This window comes from Vipera berus, assembly GCF_964194415.1.
Source record: "Vipera berus genome assembly, chromosome: 3".
Classification (NCBI taxonomy): domain Eukaryota; kingdom Metazoa; phylum Chordata; class Lepidosauria; order Squamata; family Viperidae; genus Vipera; species Vipera berus.
In genome coordinates, this window is record NC_138204.1 from 88,815,661 (window position 1) to 88,841,417 (window position 25,757).

Sequence of the window (25,757 nt, forward strand, 5' to 3'; positions counted from 1 at the left end):
GTATTTGAGTTTTACCTTCAGGATCTGGCCTTCTAAAGAGCAGTCAGGGTTGATCTCCTCTAGGACTGACCGGTTTGATTGCCTTGCAGTCCAAGGGACTCGCAGGAGTCTTCTCCAGCACCATAGTTCAAAGGCTTCAATTCTTTGGCACTCAGCCTTTCTTATGGTCCAGCTTTCACTGTCATACATTGCAACTGGGAAGACCATAGCCTTGACTATACGCACTTTTGTTGACAGGGTGATGTCTCTGCTTTTTAATGTGCTGTCTAGATTTGCCATGGCTTTCCTCCCAAGGATCAAGCGTCTTTTAATTTCTTGGCTACAGTCCCCATCTGCAGTGATCTTGGAGCCCAGGAAAATAAAATCTGTCACTACCTCCCCATTTCTTCCCCATTGTTCTGTACCAGCCTGCTACCGGCCCTGCAGCAAAAGCAGGGACAACCCCTTTACAAATGGCAAGAGGCTGGAATAAAGCCTGCCAAATTTATTCACATAAAACAGAGCAAGACAAAACACCAACCATGAACCAGGAGCTAAGAAACAGGAAGTATCCAAGCGGTTGCCTTCAACAAACCAGCCCTCCCACACATTCCCCTTAAATACAGCTCAGGGCGTGGCCTCTCTCTGCCTCCTTCTGAGGTGCCCCATTGCCTTCCTCTGTTTACTCCTGATTGACTGCCTCCTGCGTCGGGCGTCCTTGAACAGGGCCAGCTGTGGGTCATCTTCATCCACGCTGTCAGGCTCACACAGCTGGGTCTGCGTCGTGACCAGATGAGAGGGGCCTGGCTGGGGGCTCTCATCAAGCTGTCCAATCCCCTCAGCAAGCTCTTCAACACCCCCCTCCTCCTCCTCCTCTGAGTCATCCGACCCAACTGCCGAACCCACAGGCTGACCCTGAATCACAACACCCATCTTCAAATATACCAGAGTTCAATTTTCATAATACTGTGGCAACATAGTGCGTATCCAGAGAACCAGACTGATTTCCCCCAAATAATAGGGAAATCAGCCTTGGAAACTTGCTTGGAAACATGCTAAGCAGCCTTCCTTAACCTGGGTGCCCTCCAAGCATGTTCAACTACAACTCCCAGAATTCCCTGCAGCCAATGGAAATTGCATATGCTGGCTGGCCATTTTGGAAGCTATAATCCAACTCAACCTAAGAAAGGTTACCCTAAAGTACCTAGCGTAATTGAGTCAAGGAAACGGGGAATTAAATACAGTCCTTGTTGCAGGGATGTGTCTTCCACGCTACCTTTCTGTGAAAATTTTCTTATTCCTTTGAATCTCTATCAGATAATCTCTTAAATGTCAACCGGTATGACTTTTGCCCAGTTTCCTGAAAAGATCACCGCTTCTCGATGACATTGCCTTAGTAGCGCTCTTTTGACCTCCTTTCCCTAAAAGTATTAGAGACTTATTAAAAGCAGCCGTCTGTCTGGATTGTCTAAATCATGTTGGCCTCAGCTGTGATCCTGTGCACTCAAGCTTGAAAAGACCTTCTTGAGATCTCTCCCTCATCACTTAGAGCACTCCATTTGGAGACTTCAATCTATATATACACGGGGCACTTAAATTGACTAGAGAGGAAATGTCTGTTTCCTGACATCGTGTTTGTCATGGTCCCAGGAGGGGGCTCTCGATGAGATCAGTTAAACACAATAGCCCACTGGACCCATTATTAAGGAAGGCGGGAATAATATTACTAATGACATTTACTGCAACCCACCTGCATCCAAGGGAGGGTTAGGTCCCTAATGAGGTTGATGCTGCCTATTAGGCTAATGCTGCAATATATGACTGTCATTAGGATTGTGGGTGGAATGTCTAAATGCCTTTCTTTTCTTCAGAGGCATTTATTGGGAGTGAATCTCCCGGTGGCAATCACGCACAGGATCTCCAATATACATTGATGGCTTCTAATCCTTATATAAATTTTAGAGCAACATGGGCCTCATAAAGAAAAGCACACACACAGTTCTTTTTCCAACAACTTCAGTTGGAAATGGGTGGCTATATAAATGTTTATTTAAAACATTTACCGTATATACTTGAGTATAAGCCGAATTTTTCAGCCCACTTTTTGGGCTGAAAAATTCCACTTCGGCTTATACTCCAGTCAACAAAAAAACTTACCGAGGACTTGTGCGCGGCCGAGGCTTTGGTGCTTCCGGGATCGCGCGCACCTCTCCCAAGCCACCGCCGTCCGGAGACCTGCTGAAGTTTGGGGAGGTTTGGGGAGGTGCGCGCGCACCTCCCCAAACCTCCCCAAACGTCGGCAGGTCTCCGGACCTCCGCCCCCTGCCTGCCTGCTTCTTTCCGCAGCGGAAAGAAAATGGCGGATCAAGCCTCTGCTGGCGGCAGAGGCTTGCAGAGCGCGGATCCAGCCTCCGCCGGCGGCGGAGGCTTGCAGAACGGCGGATCGGCTTATACTCGAGTCAATAACTTTTTTCAGTTTTTGGGGGTGAAATTGGGGGTCTCGGCTTATACTCGAGTCGGCTTATACTCAAGTATATACGGTATATAGCCACCCATCTTTCAGCCAACTCTGGGAGGCTCCAATTTAAGATTAAGAGGCATCAGAAATCATTTTAAAACTATAAAACGCAACCAGTTAAAACATTAAAAACAATGAATATTAGATGGCATGTTAACATGGATTGATGCCAGATCAATCTGTATTAACATGCCCCCTAATCTTCTCCCACTGTTTGGGGGGGGAAAGCCTTACGGAAAACTAAAATTTTGTAATGAATGCCACACTGCTTGAATTATTTAATTTGATTTGTCAGTATTTGTAGCCTTCACAAATTTAGACAGACATAAAAAAGATCAAAACCAAAAATACAATATTAAGCCCCAATATAAGTAGTAAAGTACCACTAGTAAACAACCTGAAACATCCTAGACACCATTAAAGTAAGGACCAAAGTACAGTAAGGGGAGATTAGTACAATAGGTGAGAAATCAGTGATACAATTTATCTGCCATCTTCCCTGTTCAAACTGAATCTGATTTGCATGTTATTTTGGCTTGGATCCACAATATTGTTGAGTTAGATTGTGTCAGCCTCCTACTTTTCTGAGCAGAAAACAGCATCATGGTGTTCACTATACTGGAAGATTCTCAAGAACAGCCTATAGACAGGATAAATCTATACAGCAAAGAATAATCAGGGGAAATCACTGTCTTCTAAAAAAAAAGCACAATTCCTTTCTTTTGGGAATTTAAAGAGCCTTTAAGTTTGCAGAAGGGAAATTGGAAACCAATCCAGAGATGCAGTCTAAACACAACCACCTTTACTGTAGTTGGGGTAGAAACATGTGGCAAGATGTAAAAGTCCGGATGACAGCAGACTCACGAAACCCAGAAAGCTAACCTAAAAAAAAAACACTGGATTTTCAAGGATCCAATGTGTTTTGATGTGCTTGATTCTTTGTCAGTGTTAAAACCGGTATTTTATTTTGCCAGGGAGAAATGAGTGTGCTTGGCCCCAAGGAGTTATCTGATTCACTGTGCCTTAACAAACTACTTTAAGTACGTCTGTTGATGCTGACTCCCTGCTTTCTCCTTCCATTCAGCAATGCAATAAATGTGTTTTGCTGTTTTCTGTTAAATGAATTCTGACAAAAGTTGGTACTCTTCTCTTGAATAATTAACCTTTCCATTTGATCTTTGTAGGTTTTGTCTGACCCCTGCTTTTCCTCCATCATGGAATTAATTTGTGTAATCATCCAGTTGATTAGTTCTGTTTGTATCCCTCCTTCCATGATGCCAACTATCAGTATAAGTGGAGCATCCTAGTAGTACCCCATCTAAGCATGGATGCCATCCAGATTGGCTTAATTTTGGAAAAGGGTCCTGCAGCATGTACCTTGAGGACAGCTTTCTCAAACTGTCCTCCATAAGCCTTGAATTGCAATTGCCATTATCCCCAGCCAGCAAGCTAAGGAGAAGAGGGCTTGTTTTATCTGTGACCTGAGACTGTTTCCTAGGTTGCTTTGGACAGCAGTGAGACACATACACCTCTGCAACAAGATCAGTTCAAGGGTTTTAAACTTGAATCTTCAAGTTGGCGCCCTCCTTTAGACTTGCATTTCACCTGTATCTTAGCGTAAACGTCCCATTCAGGCCTAGAAAATGCTCGTTAATGGAGAGCAATGTTTTTGAACAGGATAGTGTATCGCATTATTGGATTCTGTATAATTCAGATGAAGGGGTTGAAGAGCAGTCAAGAGACTACCTGAGAACAATCAGAAAATTATAAATTTGGGAAAGAAATGGTTGAAGTTCCAGAGGAAAAGATCAGAATATTGAGGGAAGAGAAGAAGAAAAAAAGAAAAGTTATAAAAAGTTATTATTTTTACTCAAGCGTTGCATAATTGTTCGTATCCAGATGAAGAGGTATGACATTATAGATGCAGATAGTGAAGATTACAAATCAAGAAGCCGAAAACTTGATTGGGGAAGATTAATTGAAGCCCGCAAGACTGGAAGAGTTGGTGGCTGAAGAGATAATCACAGGTCTGGAACTTGCAGACAAGTTACTCTTGAGGCAAATATGAGATGAGACTTTTAGTCTAGAATTACCGTGCCTCGTTAACGGAATTTTACTGAACTCTGGATGACTTTTTTATCATATAATACTTCTTTTTACCCTAACCTCCAGGCAGTTGATGCTCAAAACTATAAAAGTTTTGAAAGCATGCATTCCAAGAAGGTTTGCTTCCCTCGTCCCATGCTCTAAATTTAGCATTTTGTAATGATTGGCAGAGAGTGCCTTTTGACTAGGAAATAGATGGTGTGCAACTGTCCAGAGTGTTTTTAAGTTGTTGTAATTTTTCTCATGGGACGCGGTGGCTCAGTGGGTTAGGACGCTGAGCTTGTTGATCAGAAGGTCGGCAGTTTGGCGGGTCGAATCCTGAGTGCCGCGTAACAGAGTGAGCGCCTGCTACTTGTCCCAGCTTCTGCCAACCTAGCAGTTCGAAAGCACGTAAAAATGCAAGTAGAAAAATAGGGACCACTACGGTGGGAAGGTAACAGTGTTCCATGTGCCTTTGGCGTCTAGTTATGCCAGCCACATGACCACGGAGACGTTCTCGGACAAGCGCTGGCTCTTCGGCTTTGAAACGGAGATGAGCACCGGCCCCTAGAGTCGGAAACGACTAGCACGCACCTTTACCTTTACCTAATTTTCTCATATCCCAAAGGCAGCATTTTGTCAGCTGCACTAGGTAGACCAGACCAGGGAAACAACTGCACAGAAATGTCCATGCTACTTTTATTGAGATTGGCCATAATAACAGAATTTTACAGACCTGACAATGCTATATCGCCTCTTCCTCTTCTCCTCCCCCCCCCCCCCGCCCCTGGCCTCTTCGTTATAGGTCAGTGAATTAGGAAAGTTTCTATGTGAGCTCCTTCCAAATGTTATGTGAATGTTCTGGATTTAAAATGCTTTACCTGTTGTTGCCTTGGCAACAAGTTCATTTTGCTATCTTTATACAATACACTTCCTCCTGTCATTCATTGCTTTTCTCAGAAGAACTGCAGGGTGCAGAAGCACACTCAGGCTAAAACATTAGTGAGCCAGAAGAGCAAGGATCAATCCATCAATATTTGGGTATATATTCCGTAATCCCAGGTCTTGGCAGTGAGTTTTGTAATGGGGAGGCTTATCGTAATCTGGTACTCTTTCTCTCCAACACTTTTTCTTGGAAGGTACCGGGCTAAGGGAGATAGATTAATTGATTGGGTGTAGATGTTTCCATGTCACAGCTAAGATTGCCTGGAATTAATTTAAATTGTGCATGACTTCGTCGGTCACATTTAACCACCATCCCCCAGGAATTAATTCATTAGGTTATTTAACACTGGTTTGGGGGTTTCTACAACAAATATTCTTTTCCCTTCCTGTAGCATTGACCCAGTTAAGTATTCTAGTGATCACAGAATGATTATTATTCCTCTAAGTAATGGAAGACAAAACTGTTTCCTTAAGTATCAGCTCAAAAGGGTGTGCGAGGGGGGGGGCAGGGGTCGAGGGGGGAAGTTCACAGCTGTCGAGTTCAGTAGGTCATTGGGTAGAAAAGGTGATGGGCAGGGGAGCTGGACCATGGGCCTCTGGCAGGAGCAAGCAGTGTGTGTGTGTGTGTGTGTGTGTGTGTGTAGGGCAGAGGAGATGGTTTTGAAGACAGGAGGTAGTATTATTACCAAGGCAATGGGTCAGACAAGCAGTGCTTAAGCCTGGGCCAGGAAACTAATTTGAGAGAACATCTCTGACAAGCCTCCCCCCTATTCACAGTGGGAATAGTCTGATCCATCTTTGCGTACGCATAATATTGACAAACATTAAAAAGAGGGGGACTTTCACTTTGTCACATGCACAAGCACTGCAAGCCTCCCTGGCTTACAGAAACCAACTCAGACCAATTGATAATTATGTTCTTTCTGTCTGTGAAGAAAATGCTGCTTGTCTCCGCTTCTCTTCTCTTCTCTTCTCTTCTCTTCTCTTCCGTTCAGAGTGTTCCTAAAAGTTTCAGGGTTTCATTAGTAACCCCTGGAATACTAATGTCCATGAGTGGTGGGCCTGGGGGGAGTGGGTGGGAAGCAGGAGCCAAGAAGCAAAGACTGACTAGGATAAAAGCTGGTTTTGCCAGGCCACATCCTCTTTCATCCTCTTTCTACATTGTACAGAAAGCAACAGAGGGAGCCTTTTAAATGGCTAGAAAGGTCTTCCAGTGGAGGGGATAAAACTGCAGCTTGAGATGCAACAATAGTGACTCCTTTTGGGAATAACCTTGGAGGTTTTCCATCAGCAATGGGGAGGTCTCCTCACAGAAAAGGCTTTCCTGGGGTTCTCAAGCCAGGAGAGCACCTGATATCCCTTCCCTTCAATGCAGGTTAATGTCTGGGCCGTCTTGATTCCATTTGGCTTTCTTTTGTTTGCACACATCTGCCTCCGTCAGGTTGCTAGGATACTTGAGGTCTCCGAAGAGACGAGGAGGATCATGGGAGTGAAATCAGGCTTGGAGCTGATTACCTTGCCCTACGGACACCAACTGCGCCTGGATCTAATTGAAAGGTGAGCACTGTCTGCCGTTGTGTTTCTCTCCGCAATGTTGAGCTGTTATGAGGAGGCTTTCTGGGCTTTCTTCAAGGTCCACAGTCACAAAACCTGCAAAGTGGGCAGTTTCCGGGTGGATAGACTCTTCCCATGTTTCTGAATACAATCAGATTAGGTTCCTTATGTCCAGAATCCTGGTCTTATTCTCAAATAAGCAAGACCGGGCAGAGAAACTGCCTATGCATCCTGTTGGGGTTTTGGAGTTTGGGAATGAAGGGCCTGCTAATGTCCATATTTAAGGAAGAATTTTAAATGGTGTCCTGATAAGATAGGACCAGGGCTTTTTTTTTTGTCAGAACACTCAGAACGGAGTTCCGGCACCTTTTTTGGATGGAACCTTGTAGGGTAGGCAAGGCATGTGTGAGTTCCGGCACCTTTTTCTTTTACAAAAAAAAAAAACACTGGATAGGACTCACACTTCCCTTTAAGTGTTTAATTATAAATACACTTGTTAAGAGAGTCAGTTTAGCGCAGCGGTTAAGGCATCAAGTTAGAAACTGGGAGACTGTGAGTTCTAGTCCTACCTTAGGTACAAAGCCAGCTAGGTGAAGTGGAACCAGTCAGTCTCTTTTCAGCCTAGGAAGAAGGTGGCAAAGACAAACCACTTCTGAAATATTGCCAAGAAAATTGCAGACCAGGTCAGGCAGCCACCAGGAGTCAACAGTTACCTGAAGGCACAATATTAAAAAAAATTACACTTGTTAAGCAGTCAGTAAAAAAAATGAGAAAGTTTGCATATCAAGACCTGAGATCTTTGTATTGCACAGATCTCTTCCATAAATGATCCTGCAGATCAAGTAATAAACTGTTAGCTTAGAAAAGTCCAAGGATTCCAACTTTACTCAATCTTTTGAGGGGGGGGGGAATTTAAAATGCTGCAGTTTGGAGATTTTAGCCAAGTTGTTAAGGTTTCCTGCTCCCAGTTTGAGAAAAGTCCCTTGTGTGGATACCCTTTTTGGCAGATAGTTCTTTTTCTTGCTGTGCCATAAGAGAACTCACCTTGAGACATCTTTAAATAGCTTTGCCAGTCTCTTTCTTCCATCTCTCTGTCAGCAGGCCTTTCCCCCCCCCCCCCCGACTTTTCCAGGTGAACTGAAAGTCTTTTCTTCATTTCTTAAATTTGGACAGATGCATTACTATTTCTTCATGTTTAGCACAGCAGTGTAGCAACCCTTATCAAATGGAGCTCATGGATGCTTTTGCTTTTGCTAGAGATTATTTAAAGGACAAGGTCTTTCCTAGGATGAAAGTTGTGTCCATCAAGGTTGTTCCTCATCCTGGAAACACAGAAAGTGGCATATTATAATTAGGGGTCTTTGTTCATTAGGGGCAGGTTAGGGCTTCCATAGATGCCAAGATAACATCGCCCAACCTTTCCCAGATCATCAGAAAGGCACTAGCTGTACAATGTGGAGCACAGCGCCAGGCTGATATGAGTGTATCATGATAATCATCATGTATTGTGAAAATCCAATGCTATTTTTTGAAGGACTCTTTAAAAACCACTATATGCCAGCCAGCAAGAAATAGAATGGAAGCAAAGGTGGGTGGTGGTGGTGGTTGCCCCTCTCGTTTACTTCAAGAGTAAAAAAAAAAGAAAACAAAAATCCTCTGTTTGCACAGAATGGGTGAGAACTATTGAAGATCAGTTTCCAAACTGTTCTTATTTACCTAAAGCATAATGGAAGGCCCGAAGGGTTTTAGATCCTTTGCATCTAAAGCTTCTTTCCTAAACAGTACGTATCAACCACCAAATTCTCCCCCTTATTCTGTCTCCCAGTATGGAAGCACCAGTGTTGTGGATGTGGATGTTTTTGCATTGGTTCAACTGATGCTGATCTTCACCTTGAGATCTAACCTCTCCTATTTCTGAGGTGCTGTTGTTTCATTGCAGAATTTAGTTGGTTGCATTCATTTACTCAGATCTTATTAAAATATATTCTGGATAATTGCACAGGAAAATGTTAAGAATTAGCTTAGATCCAGTCCTATTTATAGCTGCTATAAATCTATGGAGCACGTATTGGATTTAAGGCAATTAAGATTTTAGATTCCACTGATTTCTGTGGGTCTACATAGAGTGAAGTGTCCAGCCAGGGGGCAGCACTTGCCCAATGTTGGCTGATCTCAAAAAGCAAATACTTGGATGGGAGATTAGAAGGAAACACCAGGAGTGCCAGCTAGGAAGTTGAAAAAGCATCTCAGAAGAAGAGAGTGGTAAATCAGTTGCCCAGAGGACTACAGGGACATGATCACGAAGTCAAAGGATCTGACCTCAGTTCAAAAGTGATCCAATCTTTAAACAGAATAGAATTTAGATCAAGTTCACCATTTTCAATGTATTTACAAAATGCACCAATACCTTGAGTGTGTGCGCTGTGATACCTGAAGCACAGGAAGAATAGTATTTTATCATAACTATAAATTTTTAAAAATGTCAATATAAAATCAATCAGTTCAAAATACTCCCTTTTTTAACACTCAAGAATCCTATAATCAGCAGGCGTGCAATTCTCTGTACCAGTTTCTTTTGGTTCTACTTATCAAAGTGATAATGGGAATATAGTGATGGCCAAGATCCCGAAGCCCCCTCCCCCTTTTTTTGTTGTTGCTTGAATTCACATGGAGTATAGCATCTTTTGGTTATCCTGACTACACCTGATTTGTTTTCTCTAGGCATACTACAATGGCAATAGGAATTGCGGTGGATATTCTCGGCTGCACGGGAAATTTAGAAGAGCGTGTTGCCACATTAAACAGGATTATCCAGGTTGCAGTCGAACTAAAAGACTCCATGGGGGATCTGTATGCCTTCTCAGCTGTAATGAAAGCTCTGGAAATGCCTCAGGTAAAATGGAAACCTTATACGAGGATATTGAGGATAATGGAATATTTCTCGAAAGGCCAACAATATACAAACAAAAGCCTCTGTTACCAAGGTCCATTAGATCTGCCTCTGTGGATCTCCCTGTTCTCCACTCCCGGCTGGCAGCTGAATATTTATTGAAATGAACTGCTGGTTTAAAGGAATCAGCATGAGATTTTTCACACTCCTGTACTGTGTTTGTCGAATGACTACCTGGGAAAAACCCACCTGAAATCATAGGCAAAAAGCTCTCTTTGAAACTCTTAAGTGCATTAGCCATCCTAGTTGGGGCAGGTCGTAAAAAAACACACACACTAGAAAAGTCCCTCCCCACTTATTGTGCCATGCCTTGGTTTTGATGGAAGCTATCTTCCATTGGGCTATGTATTGTAACTTATAGCAGGAACGCATACTTCAGAACTTCCCTTTTTTCCCCTCTGTAGGTTGCCCGGTTGGAGCAAACGTGGACCAGCTTGAGGCACTGTCACACACAAACGGCCATTATGTATGAGAAACAGCTGAAACCTTTCAGCAAACTCTTACATGAAGGAAAAGGTGAGTGTGTGGATATCTAGTTATATAACATTTTTCATTGTTGCTGAAGGATTCCAGTTAAGTCTTAAGGGCACATCCTTTATTTCCTTAATGGAAAATGTGTTTTTTTTTTAAAAAAAAAGTCACGTCCTATCAAGGACAGCAATGCTTTTTTTTTTATTGAAAAGTTTTAAAATACATTTTATCTTTAACAATCCCCCCTCCCCCTCCCCTACCAATCCCTCCCTACCCCTCCCCCCCCTTTCCCCCCTACCCCCCCCCCCACTTCCCAGAGCTAAGTACAGGGTATAAAAACAAAGAACAATCATAAACATCCATATGCTACCAACAATAAATTCTTAAATCTATCACTCTCTAGCTCATATAAGATAACTACAGACAATACTAATATTTCATATAGAAAAAAAAAGAAAATAGAAAGGAAGACTTATTCAAATGCTAAATGAAACTTTTTAGTCCCATATTTCTTCTGGATATATTCAATCCATTTTTTCCACTCCATAATATAGCGTTCTTGCGAATGATCTTTCAAATAAGCCGAGATCTTTGCCATTTCTGCCAGGTCAGAAACCTTTAAAGTCCATTCTTCTATAGTCGGCAGTTCCTCCTTCTTCCAATACTGACCTATTAAAAGTCTTGCTGCTGTAATTAAATTTAACATCAACTTAGTGTCCACAACAGTAGCATCTGTAATTATACCCAACAAAAAGAATTGCGGACAAAACTTTATCTTTTGCTTGAAGATCTTCTGCATATTCCACCAAATTTTTATCCAAAAAGCCTTGACCTTTTTACAAGTCCACCATATGTGAAAATATGTTGCATCTTCACCACCACACCTCCAGCATTTTGGCTGATAGCTCGGATACATACTTGCAAGCTTTTTAGGATCTAAATGCCATCTATAAAACATTTTATAAAAGTTCTCTCTTAAGTTTTGAGCTTGTGTAAATTTTACGTTCCTCACCCAGATCTTTTCCCACGTGTCCATTGTAATAACTTCTTGGATGTTCTGGGCCCATTTTATCATACAATCTTTAACCAGTTCTGTTTCTGAATCAATTTCTATCAATGCAAGATATATCCGTTTGATATGTGCTGGACCCTGATTTCTAATTTGCTTTATCAAATTTTCATCAGTCATTGCAAAACCAGTTTTCTGATCTTCTTTCCACCTGGCCCGTAACTGAGTATATTGAAACCAGGTTTGAACAATCTTCTCATCTCGCAAGAGATTATACGATTTTAAACACCATACACTTCTTTCCAAGCTTAAAATCTCCTTATACGTGGTCACGTCATGTTTGAAACCAACATTTATGTTTTCTATTGCGTGTTTTGGAATTGCCCACAATGGCATCTTACAGTCTAACTTGTATCTATACTTCTTCCAAACTCTCAACAATGCCTGTCTTAAAATATGCACTTTAAACACATTATCTACCTTCTTATCATACAACAAATATGCATGCCAGCCAAATAACAATCTCTCTTGTGTCAAATTAATCCAATCACTTATCCCTGCTAACTCAGCAGCTTCATAATATAATTTAAGATTGGGCATTTTAAGACCACCTCTTTCACGAGTATCCTGCATAATCTTAAGTTTAACTCGTGGCCTTTTCCCTGCCCAAACAAATTTATTGATACCCCGTTGCCATTCTTCCAAATTAGAATCTTTCTTAAGAACCGGTATCATTTGAAATAAGAATAAAAATTTAGGCAGGACATTCATTTTCACTGCTGCGATTCTTCCCAACAAAGACAATTGCAAATTTTCCCAACTCTCCATTTCTTTTTGAATTTTTCCCCATAGTTTTTCATAGTTATTTTTATATAACTTTGTATTAGAGGGTGACAAAAACACCCCCAAATATTTGACCCTTTTAGCAATCTCAAATCCAGTTAATCCTTCTAAAAGAGCCTTTTGCGATACTGTCATATTTTTGGCCAGAATTTTAGTTTTTTGTGCATTAACTTTAAATCCAGAAACCCTCCCATATTGCATTATTATCTCCATCAGGTCCACAACAGAATTTTCTGGCTGGGTCACTGTAACAACCAGATCGTCTGCGAACGCCCTCAATCTATAATCCTGATCTCTAATTTGTATACCCTTAATTCTTTCCGAACTCCGAATTTTTACTAGTAATATCTCCAATGTTAACACAAATAGTAAAGGCGATAACGGACACCCTTGCCTTGTGCCCTTCTCAATATTACATGCTTCAGTCAAACTATTGTTAACTATTATTCGGGCAGTTTGTTTTTGATATAATGCCCTAATTGGTTGCAAAAATTTATCCCCAAAATTCATTTTATCTAAAACTTTCATCAAAAATTGCCAATTCAATTGATCAAAAGCTTTTTCAGCATCTAAAAAAATTAGCGCCGCAGGGATCTGCTTGTTCCTTTCCAAAAACTCTAACACATCAACTATATGCCTCACATTATTTTTCATTTGCCTTCCACTAATAAACCCAGTTTGATCCCCATGAGTCACCTGTTGCAGAACCCTCATCAATCTGTTAGCCAACACCTTAGCAAATATTTTATAATCTGTATTTAAAAGTGATATCGGTCTATAGTTTTTAACTTGAGTAGCATCTTGATCTTCCTTGGGAATCAAAGAGATAAAAGCAGTTCTCCAAGACGGAGGCACCTTTCCCCCTCTCTGAATTGTCTGAAACAGTTCCTTTAACGGCTTTATCAACTCCATTTGTAAATTTTTATAGTAAACCGCAGTCAAACCATCCGTACCTGGCGCTTTATCCAACTTCAATTCCTTAATTGCTATGAGAATCTCTTCTTCTGTTATCAACTGGTTAATCTCCTCTTTTTGTGCTTGCGTAAGAACCGGGATGCTAGCATTCTCCAAATATACATCAATGTCTTTTTCATTAATCTTCTCCTTAGCATATAATTTAGAATAAAAATCCACAAAGGCTTCCTTAATAAGATCCTGTTGAAACACAACCTTTCCCTTATGTTCAATTTTATCTATATTAGAAGCCCTTTGCTTTTTCCTTAGTCTATAAGCTAGCCATCTACCTGGCTTATTAGCATTGCAAAAAGTATTATGCCTAGCAAACCGCAAGTTGGTTGCCACTTGATCAGCCATCAATTTATCAAATTGTCCTCTTAATAGCTTAATAACCTCCTTAGTCTTCACATCCGATGGGTTCAAAATTAAGACCTTTTCTTTTTCCCTAATTTCATTCTCCAATTCTTTCCTTCTGGCTTCCAAAATACGTCTGTATTTATTATTCATATATATCAACACCCCTCTCATGTAGGCCTTGCTAGCATCCCAAACCATGTCCATAGAAGTATCCTTATTCATATTAATTTCAAAAAAATCCTTCATCCGCTGTTTACATTCTTCCACATTTCTCTGATTTCTAAACAAATTCTCATTTACGCGCCACGAGCGCCTATCCCTATTGTCCTTATTGATCTCTAACCAAACTGGACTATGGTCCGAAATAGTTCTTGCACAAATCTTTACCTTCTTAATCCTAGAAAAAAAATCATTAGTCAGCAAGATAAAATCAATCCTAGAAAAAGATTGATGTCTGTCAGAAAAAAAAGTATAATCCTTTTCATGTAGGTGTATGTCACGCCAAATATCTCGCAATTCCAAGTCATCCTTCATTTCAAAAAAAGATTTAGGCAATCTGGCATGACTCGGAGCACGCTTAAAGGAACCAGCCTTGTCCATCTGTACATCCAAAACACCATTCCAGTCCCCCATAAAAATAAACGATTTGTAATCCAATTGAGTAAGCTTTGTATGAAGTGAACTAAAAAAATCAGCTTGTTGTTGATTAGGAGCATACAGTCCAAGAGCGTTTTTTTTACCTTCTAACAACAAATCTATCATAACATATCTTCCTTGCTTATCTGCTTCAATTAATTCCGCTGTTAGAGTACTTTTAACGTAGACAACCACTCCATTTTTCTTATTCATCGCAGAAGCAACAAATTGCGTGCCCAACCTTGAGTTCGATAAATACTTTTGGTCCATAACCCTAATATGCGTTTCTTGCAAACATATAACATCAATCTTAAATTGTTTTAAATATTGAAAAACTTTCTTTCTCTTCTGTGGTGAGTTTAATCCATTAACATTCCAGGTTAGAAATTTAGTCGCCATGCGTGGCATCCCGAAGCTTTTGGAGCACATCTTTAATAGCCCCTATATTTTCTTTGGGCCGCGCTCCTCCCACTGCTTCACTGTAAGTACGCTTTGAAAGTTCCATAAACTTCTGCTGGTCTTGCTCTTGTACTTGTCTTGCTCGCTTTACAGCGGCGCGCGTCAACCTCTGCTCTCCAGCAGCAGCCGATGAAGCTGTAATTTGATCCCCTCCAGCACCATTCTCCTCTGTCTGTCCACCTTCAGCCTCTTGAGGTTTTCCCTCTCCAGATCCCTTTGCAGCTTCCAGGAGTGATAGAGGGGTTGCTTTTAAAACATTATTGTAGAAATCACGCGCTTGAGTCACAGTAACCAGACGATATCTTTTACCTTCGTGCATCACCACCAATCCAACTTTGTTTTTGTTATTTATCTCGTCTGGGGAAGAATAGAGATCCTGTAGCCAAAGAATATATGTACAATTGCTCATGTGAAAATTCTATCAAAAAGGCCACCGATGGACTTTCTCTAGATTTTTTTTTGAACCATTCCAAAGTACAGTTCATTTAGTGGCTGTTCGAAGTTACAACGCACTCAAAAAAGTGACTTATGACCATTTTCCACTTACGACCGTTTGTGACATCCTCCATGGTCATATGTTAAAAATTTGGATGCTTGGCAACTGACTTACGATGGTTATAGGGTCCTGGGGTCATGTGTTCACCTTTTGCAACCTTCTGACAAGCAAAGTCAATGGGGAAGCCAGATTCACTTAATGACCGTGTTACTAATTTAACAACTGCAGTGATTCACTTAACTACTGTGGTAAAGTCGTAAAATCGGGCAAATTCACTTAAATGTCTCAACAACAGAAATTTTGGGCTGTTGAAGTCGTATGTTGAGGACTACCTGTAATTGTCCTAGGCCTTCTCTTTTGTCATAAGAATTGGTAGCATAATGAATTTCCTAGAGCTCCAGTGAAAAGTGATCAATGATCCAATTTTCTTGCCAAAGGGCCTTTATGAAAAGAAAGCTGAATTAAAAAGGGTTGTCTCTACATTCAATTCACACTGAATGGGGTATCTAGATATATACGTTGTATGTATTTAGATATATACGTTGTATATTTTTAATCCAAATCATCAGATGTTTTCTGCAAAAGTATTTAAAATGCTAAAATCGGGGGGGGGGGAGGGGCAACAAAAGTACTTTTAAGCATGAATGTTGTGCTTCAAGGTACATTCACAAGACATGGCACATATAAATATGATAAAGTATATGTAATATATAGTGCAAGCACTTAAAACAATTATATATCATTAGGCAATTCCTTAAGTGGCTACTGAAAATGAGAAAATTCTCTTCCTTATTTCCAGCAACTGACTTCATTTGGTAGGAGCACTCAGAACGAGTTCACTGATGACTAAAGTGCCAGGCAGAGACATGGAGAATGTTTGATCCTAAGTCGGGGTGTCAAACTCAATTTCATTGAGGGCCGCATCAGCATTGCGGTTGCCCTCAGGGGGCCGGGTGGGTGTGGCCTGGGTGGGTGTGGCCTACTGGGTGGGCGTGGCTAGAGTGCATATGGCCTACTGGGTGGGCGTGGCCAGCTCTACATCGTTTGCATCAAGGGTGCCTATGGGGGCCTGGGCAGGAGTGGGACAGATCTGAGGGTCTCTGGGCCAGGGCCAGGGCAGTGGGGGCCGTTCCCTCACTGTTTCCAAGATGGCTTCGCGGGCCACATGAAACCACTTCACAGGCCGAATCTGGTCCCCGGGCCTTGTGTTTGACATGCCTGTCCTAAGTCAACTACGGCTATACCCACTAGAACTAGGCCCCAAAATAGACCTACCTGGCCAAACATTGTAGACCCAGTCCTTGAGTTACAACCACAATTGGAACTGGAATTTTAGTCACTAGAAAATACAGTCATTAAGTGAGTCAGCCATGTAACTGGATCCAATTTTACTGCCATTTTTACCACAGTTATCAAGTGAATCACTCCAGTCGTTAAAAGGAAGGTTGCAAGTTGCAATCAGGCAACCATCGTAAATACAAACCAGCTTACCAAGTGCTCAAATTCCAATCAGACGACTACGGGCGTGGGGCAATGGTTGTTAACTTTGAGGACGGGTTGTCATTTTTCCACAAGGCCATCATAACTTTGAACCATCATTAAATGAACAGTTGTTGGGACCTACCTGTAATCACAGAGGGCGTTGACACTGCATTGCCCTGAAAAACCTAAGGGGATCTTTGCTTGGTATCTAAAGTTGCAGGCCATAATCTAGTAGATCAGTTTTGTCATATTCATTGGTGCTCACTTTAGGTGCTTTTCATTTCTTCATTTTCAGAGATCACTTGTGTGTCACAAAACGTCGTCACTGTGCCATTGCTGGTGCCTCTGGTTACCCTGCTGGAGCGTCAAACTGTGGTTTTTGAGGGAATGGATGTGTGGGAAAACACAGACCAGAGCTGTGAAATCATGCTGAAACATTTGGCGACAGCTCGTTTGATAGCACAAAACGCTGAGCAGTATAGTGCAAATGCAGAAAGGATCCTTACAGGTAGGGAAAAAGTGATAATAGTCCTCTTGAGATGGCTGTAAGGCCTTTAGTAGTTAAGCTCATAAAAAGAGACACAGGTAGAATCAAGTCCCGGGCTGTGTAAATGCAGTCTTATACAACAAGGTTGTTTCCACCCTTATTTATGTGCCTGACGGATGATTATGTTTCTGGTAATTTAAAGAAAGCAGCAGCTTTACCTGAGTTGACCCATGTCTTTTCTCATATTCCCTGAACTGTACACAGGAAGAGCTGGGACTGGACTGACTTTTACAACATTGCCTTTAAGGAAACACGTCGCCTTTCTAGGGACTTGTGACACATTTAGCAACTTTAGAACCTATTCTTAGCTTCCTTTGGAGAAAAGCTGTTTCTAAGATGGTAAAAACGGGTTGGAATGTTTTATTTTTAAAAGAGTAAAGCCAGGGCTTAGGTTAGTTGTTCATTTTGTGCTCAAAGGCAGAGATGTGACAATGTAGAAAAATCAGCATCTAACTGAGATTCTATAACAGCGTTTCTCAAACTTGATGTTGACTGGGGAATTCTAGGAGCTGAATTCCACACATCTCCGAGCTGCTGAAGTTAAGTAATACTGCTGTATAGCCATTATTTGTTGTATATATTCTTTGCATGTGTATTTCGAATGCCATATTCATTCAACATGGAAAGAAATATTTGCAATTGGGAGATGATTTACAGTAGATCAAATACTTTGCCCTGTATATTGCCACGTTTTCTCCAAGGAGAATCTACAGCAACCTCAAATCGTCGGCTGCAGTCAAAGGTGACATGCAGCTGCCTTAAACACATGCAGTGCCTGGTACCGAAGACTACGTTTTATAGTAATGTTTGTACATTTCCATTTTCTTCACCAGGTTTTCAGCCAGACGATGCAATGAACGAAATCTTCAAAACAGAATTTCAGATGAGATTGCTCTGGGGCAGCAAAGGAGCACAGGTCAACCAAAATGAAAGATACGAAAAATTCAATCAAATTTTAACTGCACTTTCCCGAAAATTAGAACCCCCTCTTACCAAGCAGATTGAAAATAGAAATGCCTGATGGACTCTCAGCTAAAAGGAAATTGGTAGCATTGCCAAGAAAGCATTGTTTTAAAAGAAAGCTGTAGTAAATGTTGCTTATTTCTCATTTCCATAGGGCAGGGGTAGGCAACCTTGGCTCTTTTATGACTCGTGGACTTCAACTCCCAGAATTCTGAGCCAGCATGGCTCAGCTTGGAAACCTCTCCCTTTCCCCTCAGCATAGTTGGCTCAGGAATTCTGGGAGTTGAAGTCCAAGTCATAAAAGAGCCAAGGTTGCCTACCCCTGCCCTAGGGCAAAGTCTGCCCCCCCAAAAAAAACTTTTGTAAACAAAATACTTCCTTGTGAATATCTGCTGCCTGCCAACTCCCTTCTATGCTGCTAGTGTGATTAAAAAAACCCCGCTGTATTTCCCCACTCCCCCCCCCCAAAAAAAAACAAGTTTCAGGCCAATCAAAAATCATATTGCAAACACAGCATCTATAGCCAATTGAAAATCAGGGCACTACTTCGTGGATTATTATTATTACTCTTATTCCGAATGAACTGCTATAACCCTAGATGGGGTGTGGAAGACTGGTGGTTATACTGTCAAAAGGTTTTTGTAAAGTTCCTCTGACATCAAGCAGAATTTGTAAACTGTATTTATGTACATTTATTTATGAGTTGCTAATAATGACTTGTGATTTTTTAAAGGATTATTTATTTGTTATGATTGTTACCTTTCATGGACACCTCCTATCTGCTATTAAAAAAATGATCATTTTAGAATCCAATATTATTAACAGTCTGTTTTGTAAATATAAATAGAAATTAAAGAAATGTCTTTTTAGGAGATATCAGTTGTATGATATCCCTTAAATAGATGTGGAAAATTTTATAATAGCTGTGAATTAAAGAGTAACACTTGAAATATTTTAATGCCTTATTTTATTATGTCAATGAAACACAAAATGACTTGTTTGGGGATTCAACACATTAAGTGTATCAATGTCCGCATTCACACAGTTAAGGTAGTAGCAAGATTGTGTCCTGCCCTTTATTGCTGCCAAATATTGCTTCTTACTTTGGAGTATCACTGATAAAATATACTTCCTCTCAAACATTTATATCTTGCCCACTCCCATGTAATAGCTTAAAGTGGCCGATTATAAACACAATTGCAATTAAAAACAATTAGAACAATAGCATTAAGCACTAGAATTGTGAATCATAAAAACCGATTAAAAAGTGTGGAAAATCGCTTAATCTAGGGCAGAGTTGGGGCAATTGGATGGAGCTGAGTGGTCATTGGCCAGATGCCCTTCCTGATGCCATGCTGAGTTCTCAGCAGATATTTTTTCTCTATGCCCTAGGACAGAAACATCTGTCACTATCTAGGATTGAACTCTCAAACCTCCGAGTGGGAAGCGAACACTAGACCACCAGGCTGCTCTATGTATGGTGTGTGTGTGTATTTATAAATGTGATAACTAAAATTACATATAAAATGCATCTAAAACTGCACAGAATTATCTATGTAAAAAATAACTTGAGCTATCAAAGTCCAATGACTTTTAAACTGCAAAACCTAGTCTTTGTGCATTGTAATACATGTCAGTTCATCTGCAAGCAGCATCTGAGCATAAGCTGAATCTGAGCAATCTAGATTCAGGCTGATCAGGAGGAAAAATCAAATGTCTCCATAAAAGGAACTGCAAAGTAGTGTCCTTCCATGTTATCCATGTCTCCAAAGACACAGGGGCAGAGCAATGCTACTTTTTGTATCTGCCATCCAAAACTGAAGGGAGAGCACGGTACAGTCTTGGACAAGAGTGAAAGCTTTCCTATGGATGGGTGTTTCTGGTTGTGTGAAATAGTAGGCAGCAACGACTATATATCTGCTGATGAGAGGAAGGCCAGAACCTTCCATAGACAACTTTGTTGGACATAGTTTTCAGAGTGCACAATATTCATGGTCAACTTTATGTTCTACTCATTCGCTTATTATAGTCACATTATAAATTTGAGCCTTTTCAGTGCTTTCCACTGTCCACGACTATTGCCAACATCCTCAACAAAACTAAGCCTCTTGATGGCCATTTATCCATATCTCTCATCCATCATATTTTCTATGAAGTTACTTTAAATGTCATCAGATATTTTGGTTTAATAGTCTCAGATCCAAATATCTTCACATCCAGCAGCATGGTGGGTTTTGTTTTCCAGTGACTGATTTTAACCATACTAATTTATATGGATTTTTTTTTAAAAAATAATAATCAAAAGACATTAAAATATGTGCATGTCTCCCACTATTGAAGATTTTTAAAAATAATTCTCTAGTGAAAAAATCAAAGAGTGAGAGCGGTTTCAATGCTAAGAGTTTTCACGAGCAGTAATGGATTAAGTATCTATGATACCTACATAAATTTCACCAGGTGAAATTTTGATACTGCTGCACTACTCTTCACTGTGAGCTAAATTAGTTTTTTTTTAGGATTTACATTTCATGATGGAAATAAAATTTTAAAAATTGATATATTTTTTTGTTCTAACTATACAGACGTTTGCTGTTTTTTTTAACCAGTATACCAATTTAGTGACTAATCCATTTAAGGCTGTACACTGAGAGAACAATACATCATCTCTTCTTTTTCTCTCCTAATCAAATATCCAATGACAACTTAAGGAAAAAGAAGACATCTATCTTCCTCTTTGTTCTCCGGAAGTCATGGTGAGCATGACAGGAATCCCAAGACACAGGAAACAAGCAAACTTAATAAAAGGCATTTAAATCCACCATGGCCTGATCACTCAACTAGAAAATGTGAAGCTTTTATTTTAATAAGCTAGTAAGGCAGACAGATAGCAGACCTTTTAGGACTGCTTTTGAATCTATGGCTGGACACATTCATGATCAGTTCCAAACGGAGACATCTTTCCATCAACAAGGGGCATCTTAATCTACAGTTTCAGAATTCAAACGAATACACAAATTTTAGGACAATGCTTTTTTTTTTTTTGAAAATTTAAAATTGTGAGCTGAGCACGAACGATCCAGCTGGGATTAGGAAGGCAAGAGAAAATGGAGAGGGGAAAAAAAAGGAGGATTAAAAAAAATATGGGAAGAATCATTTCCTTTTCACATCCTGAAATCGGAGACCCACCATGCTACAACTATGTAGGTCAGGACAAAAAAAAATTCTCTTATTAATTTTGGAATCCTCCCAAAAGCTTCTGTTTGCATGGGTGCAGTTCTACCAGAAGCCGCACTGAAGGTCTTGTTTCAGCCTCTTCTCCCAAGTTTTCTCTGGCAGGCATTTGCCTTGTGCAGGGAATTCTGTACTCCTTTATTTATTTACAGAGGCCAAATATAAATACAATTCTTTGTTGCATGGTCCTTTAAAGATGCCCAAAGTGCTGCTGTTGTTCAATGTTCGTGTAATTAGTAAGCTTTAGTGTAATCCCAATTTGGATCTGTCTGCATCTTTGGCAAATTAGGTGGCTTTTGAAAGTGAACTGAAAGTCATCTGAGAAACCCTGTTAAGAAATTAAATTATCCTAAGGAACAATTCTGGATTGGACCAGAAAAACATGGAGATTTGTCTTTCTGGTGCAATTTTTGGTTCCCTTCACCACCTGAGCATATTTATGACAAATCAAACAAACCAAAAGCCGCCTATTACTTGCCTGCAACAGAAGACAAAGAAATGATCCGGGCCATGAAAAGATTGTTTAATTCCATGAAAATATTTTGAAGAGAACGACTATTATTTAACAAAGCATTTAAACATTTAAAAAAAATCAACACGTGCACGAAAGATTAAAAATTACTGAAAAGTTATGACTCAAAGACAATTATTTCTCAACATTTCAAAATAATTTTAGCCAACTGTGCAAGTACAAAGATTTTTTTCCTCCCCTTACATTTAACTACCCTCATAAAGGTTGCTTTATACCACAGGAATTAAAAGATCCTCCTGAGGAAACAAATCCGGCCCTACAAAAACAGTAGCACAAAAGAACTATTAGTCCTTTACTAGAAGTGTTAAAAGCAGCTCAAACTGGCTGTGAAGTACAATCCATAGGGTTGTTCTTGGCTGAAAGAGTAAGAACCTAATCCTTGTCTTTCATTTGGAACTTTAAAATAAAAAAGCCAGCATTAAACAACTATTCAATGTAGTTTGGTCAGTAATGGCATACGGTCACATTATTATAAATAACCCTGTTTACAATATCCCAAAACTCTAACCTTTAGTGTTTTATCACCCTCAATGTAAATACACTAAATCATGTGTGTAATAGTGGCACGCTTAATAGTAAAAGGAAGAAATTTTTCCACACAAGAGACACATAGATTTAGTTTTACTGATAGTACAACTGCTAGTAACACTGAAAAAAGTTCTAAAGGAATCCAGCATTGCTGTGTCCAAATATTGCTTTGATTCCCACCTTTAGAAAAGCAGGATTTTAAATACAGCAGAAAGCTGGTTTACGAAGCTTAATTTAACTTTTTCTTTGCCCCTCCCATCCCTTCCCATATACTAAGATTACCCTATTTTGCTTAGATTTGACGTTTTCATTAACATAATTCACAAATGGCAGACAAATAACATGAGCAATGACCGGGTGCTGCAGACAACTATATTTACATGTATAAATGTGTCCAAATCGCAATGTTTACAAATAAAAGTGCACATAGATAATTACAAAGTATCACTCCAATTTTTAACTGGTCCTTACAATAAAGCATACTTGGAAATAGACGAGCACTGCAGTTCATTAGAAACTGGTGTCTTCTCCCATCCCCAACTCAAAAAAAAAAATAGGCAATTAAAAAAGGCTCCATAAAAATCCTAGTAAAAACATTCATCGGAGGTAAAACAAAATCGATACATGTACTTTTGTTTTCAATGTGTCACAATGCACCTTGGGTTGTGGAATGGTAGAGATCGAGAAAACTACCATTGGCTACCAACAGCTGCAGAACTGTAGAAAGATTCCGGAGGTCATACAGAGCTGAGACCCAATAGCCCTTGGCGGGATACTGAAGTGGTATTGTTGGCAATCAACAGATTTAGGCACTCGAGAGTTTTAAGGCAGCATCTGAATGACAAGCACTTGATTTCTGGAAAGAGTTGGTTGTCTTACAGCGGCAAATCTGTGCTCTTTCGATTCTAGGATTTCAGTGCTCATGAGAAAGTATTGAGGTGCTGAGCATAGGCTGGAATGGCCTAGTGCTGAGATGTATTCCATTCCCAAAGCAGAATGAATGTTACTTATACAGCCGGTGTAACGCCACAGAACTGGAATGGTCACAATGAAGAAGATTAAAAAAAAACAAAACCAAATTACAGCAATATAAACAGGTAGGGAAATAAAAAAAAAATTAGTGCTGGAGGTTGCTACAAATGCAGGAGACGAGGAAGAGCTATGGAAGTACAAAACATTAGGCAAACATGCCCGACACGTATCTAGACATGCAGGAAAAGGTTAGGGCGAGCATGGAAGTGGCACAGGCAGAAGACTGTCAATGACAAAGAGTTTGACTGAATGCTGATTTAAAAATGGATATGGAAAAAGAAGCAGCTGAAACAGCCAATATAAAATGCAAGTGGTAAACAGCTAGCATTTTAGAACTTCAAACTATGGAAAAGGTACGTTTTCAAACTGGGGTGTTTGGTTCTGTTGGAATGGAGCTTTAGCTTACCACAATTTTGAACACACAGAGGAATGCTAACGTTGTTAGTGAGAAACATATGCCTACATGCTTTCATGCAACTGACTTTTCCCCCATCTTGCTGGGCCTAACACCCTCCACCCAAAAAGCAGCTGCATGTAACCTCCTTCAACATCTCGCCCATTTTCTCAGATACCCGCTTCAGGAACCTGCAATCCGAGAGGAAAAGAAGAACAGAACAGAATTACCAGGGGCCATTCAAAAAAAAGGAGAAGAACAGTCTTTTTTTTTCCCCTTTAAAAACATCCACCTCAAATTATTACGATTATACTAGATAATGGCTCAGATCCTTTGCAAGGGTTCTCCATGTCATGCTTTCTGGATAGATGTTCACTCAGTAGAAAATTAGTGCAATTTAACTTCCAAATGCTCCCTAGCATCCAAGTGAAAATGTACAAGTATAATAAGCACAAGTAATACAAGTTAGAACATTCCAATTCTAATCATAGGATACCACAGATTAACAACCTCATAAAACAATCCGCTGCCGGCACGAAAACTTCTCCACGTATACAAAGACCTTATCTGTTCATTTTAGCACAAGGAACTGATCTGCATTTATTCCTCTAGGCACTTTCTATTGGAATGAATGGAACCAAGTAAAAGAGGCCTGCAGGAAAGCAGCTGTTAACTTTTCTGCACTTTTTGAACGGACAATTAACAAGAGAAACATGTCAAGTGTTGGCGTGAGAGGGCAGGGACTCTTCGGTTGCGTGTACAAAAACATGCAAAATCCCCAATGCGAAAAAGAGCAAAAAGAAGCCGATCAGCAAGTTAAATGGCTGCTATACCACTTGCAGTCCTCTGCGTGGATCATTTTTAAGAACCTCAGATTCGATTTTGAAAGGAAAAGCTGCAAAAGTACTTACAGAATAGGAATGTTTGTAAGCCTACAAGGCAACTCCCTAGCTTCCATTGCATGCAGGCAATGGCATGTGTCCTTACAAGCAAAAGTTTTCTTTTGTTTCTGCATAACTTTACATTGCATTAGCCTGCAGACTGTTCTTATAAAATGTGTGCAGGGCATCAATGGGCAGAGGGCAATGAGAAGTAGAGTTGCTGTTCAGAAAATAAAAATTAAAGCCGGTCTTCCATTTTCATTTAATTAAGTTTTAGTTATTGCTTGGACACTGGAACAAGCTCTGGTTCAAGAAAAAAAATATATAGATTGTCCAGAGATGGTATACCTTTATGACGCAATTTGTTCTCAAATAATGCTCTTTTAAAAGGAAGCAATAAGCTTTACAAGAATAATATTAAAACAACGAAAACCAATAAAATATGACCTGACCGTGTACGGAAAAAGAAGACATACACGTACGTTAAGCAAAGATGGCACAGAGAACAATCTGAGTTATACGCAGGCATTTTCCAGTTTCAAAACTGAAATCTTAGTTTGGGCTCCTGTGGTCAATCCCATATTGAAAAGACTCCTAAACGGCTTTGGACTTTTCCATCCAATTATGTGATTCAGTATTCATTAAGCAATGTTCATGGACAAGGTGATCAACTGGAGATTAGATATAGGTTACTGCACCTTTACTGTTTTTTTCTAGAGTTACATCTATGTAGCTAGTTGGCACATATCCTTCTTCTCCATTCTGCCTCCGAGCTCTTGTCCATCCATCCCCTTTGTCTTCCTCTATAATATACAAAATCTCCCCCTCTTTCATGGCAAGGGTACCTTCATTGTGACCTAAGAAGAAACAAAAAACAAAGAGTTTAGAGTTGTTTTGTTCCTTTGGAG

At 40.2% G+C, this 25,757-nt stretch overlaps 2 protein-coding genes across 5 annotated transcripts in view; one reads left to right on the forward strand and one right to left on the reverse strand.

The window, feature by feature from the left end:
- The window catches only part of BCAR3 (BCAR3 adaptor protein, NSP family member), a 97,125-nt gene extending 77,944 nt beyond the window's left edge, over positions 1-19,181 (forward strand). For all 3 annotated transcript variants that reach the window (XM_081324156.1, XM_081324158.1, XM_081324157.1), the window contains 5 exons: positions 6,969-7,084; positions 9,803-9,974; positions 10,436-10,547; positions 17,037-17,249; positions 18,122-19,181. In XM_081324156.1, coding sequence (XP_081180282.1) covers positions 6,969-7,084; positions 9,803-9,974; positions 10,436-10,547; positions 17,037-17,249; positions 18,122-18,309 — 801 coding nt within the window. In that variant the 3' untranslated portion in view covers positions 18,310-19,181. The remainder of the gene's footprint in view (positions 1-6,968; positions 7,085-9,802; positions 9,975-10,435; positions 10,548-17,036; positions 17,250-18,121) is intronic.
- A 2,808-nt stretch (positions 19,182-21,989) lies between these two features.
- The window catches only part of FNBP1L (formin binding protein 1 like), a 72,895-nt gene continuing 69,127 nt past the window's right edge, over positions 21,990-25,757 (reverse strand). The window contains exons 14-15 of one of the 2 annotated variants that reach the window (XM_081322914.1): positions 25,548-25,706; positions 21,990-24,159 (exon numbers count right to left, since the gene is read on the reverse strand). In XM_081322914.1, the coding sequence (XP_081179040.1) occupies positions 24,152-24,159; positions 25,548-25,706 (167 nt within the window). In that variant the 3' untranslated portion in view covers positions 21,990-24,151. Of the gene's footprint in view, positions 25,707-25,757 lie in introns of both variants that reach the window. The other variant, XM_081322913.1, reaches the window with a different exon arrangement.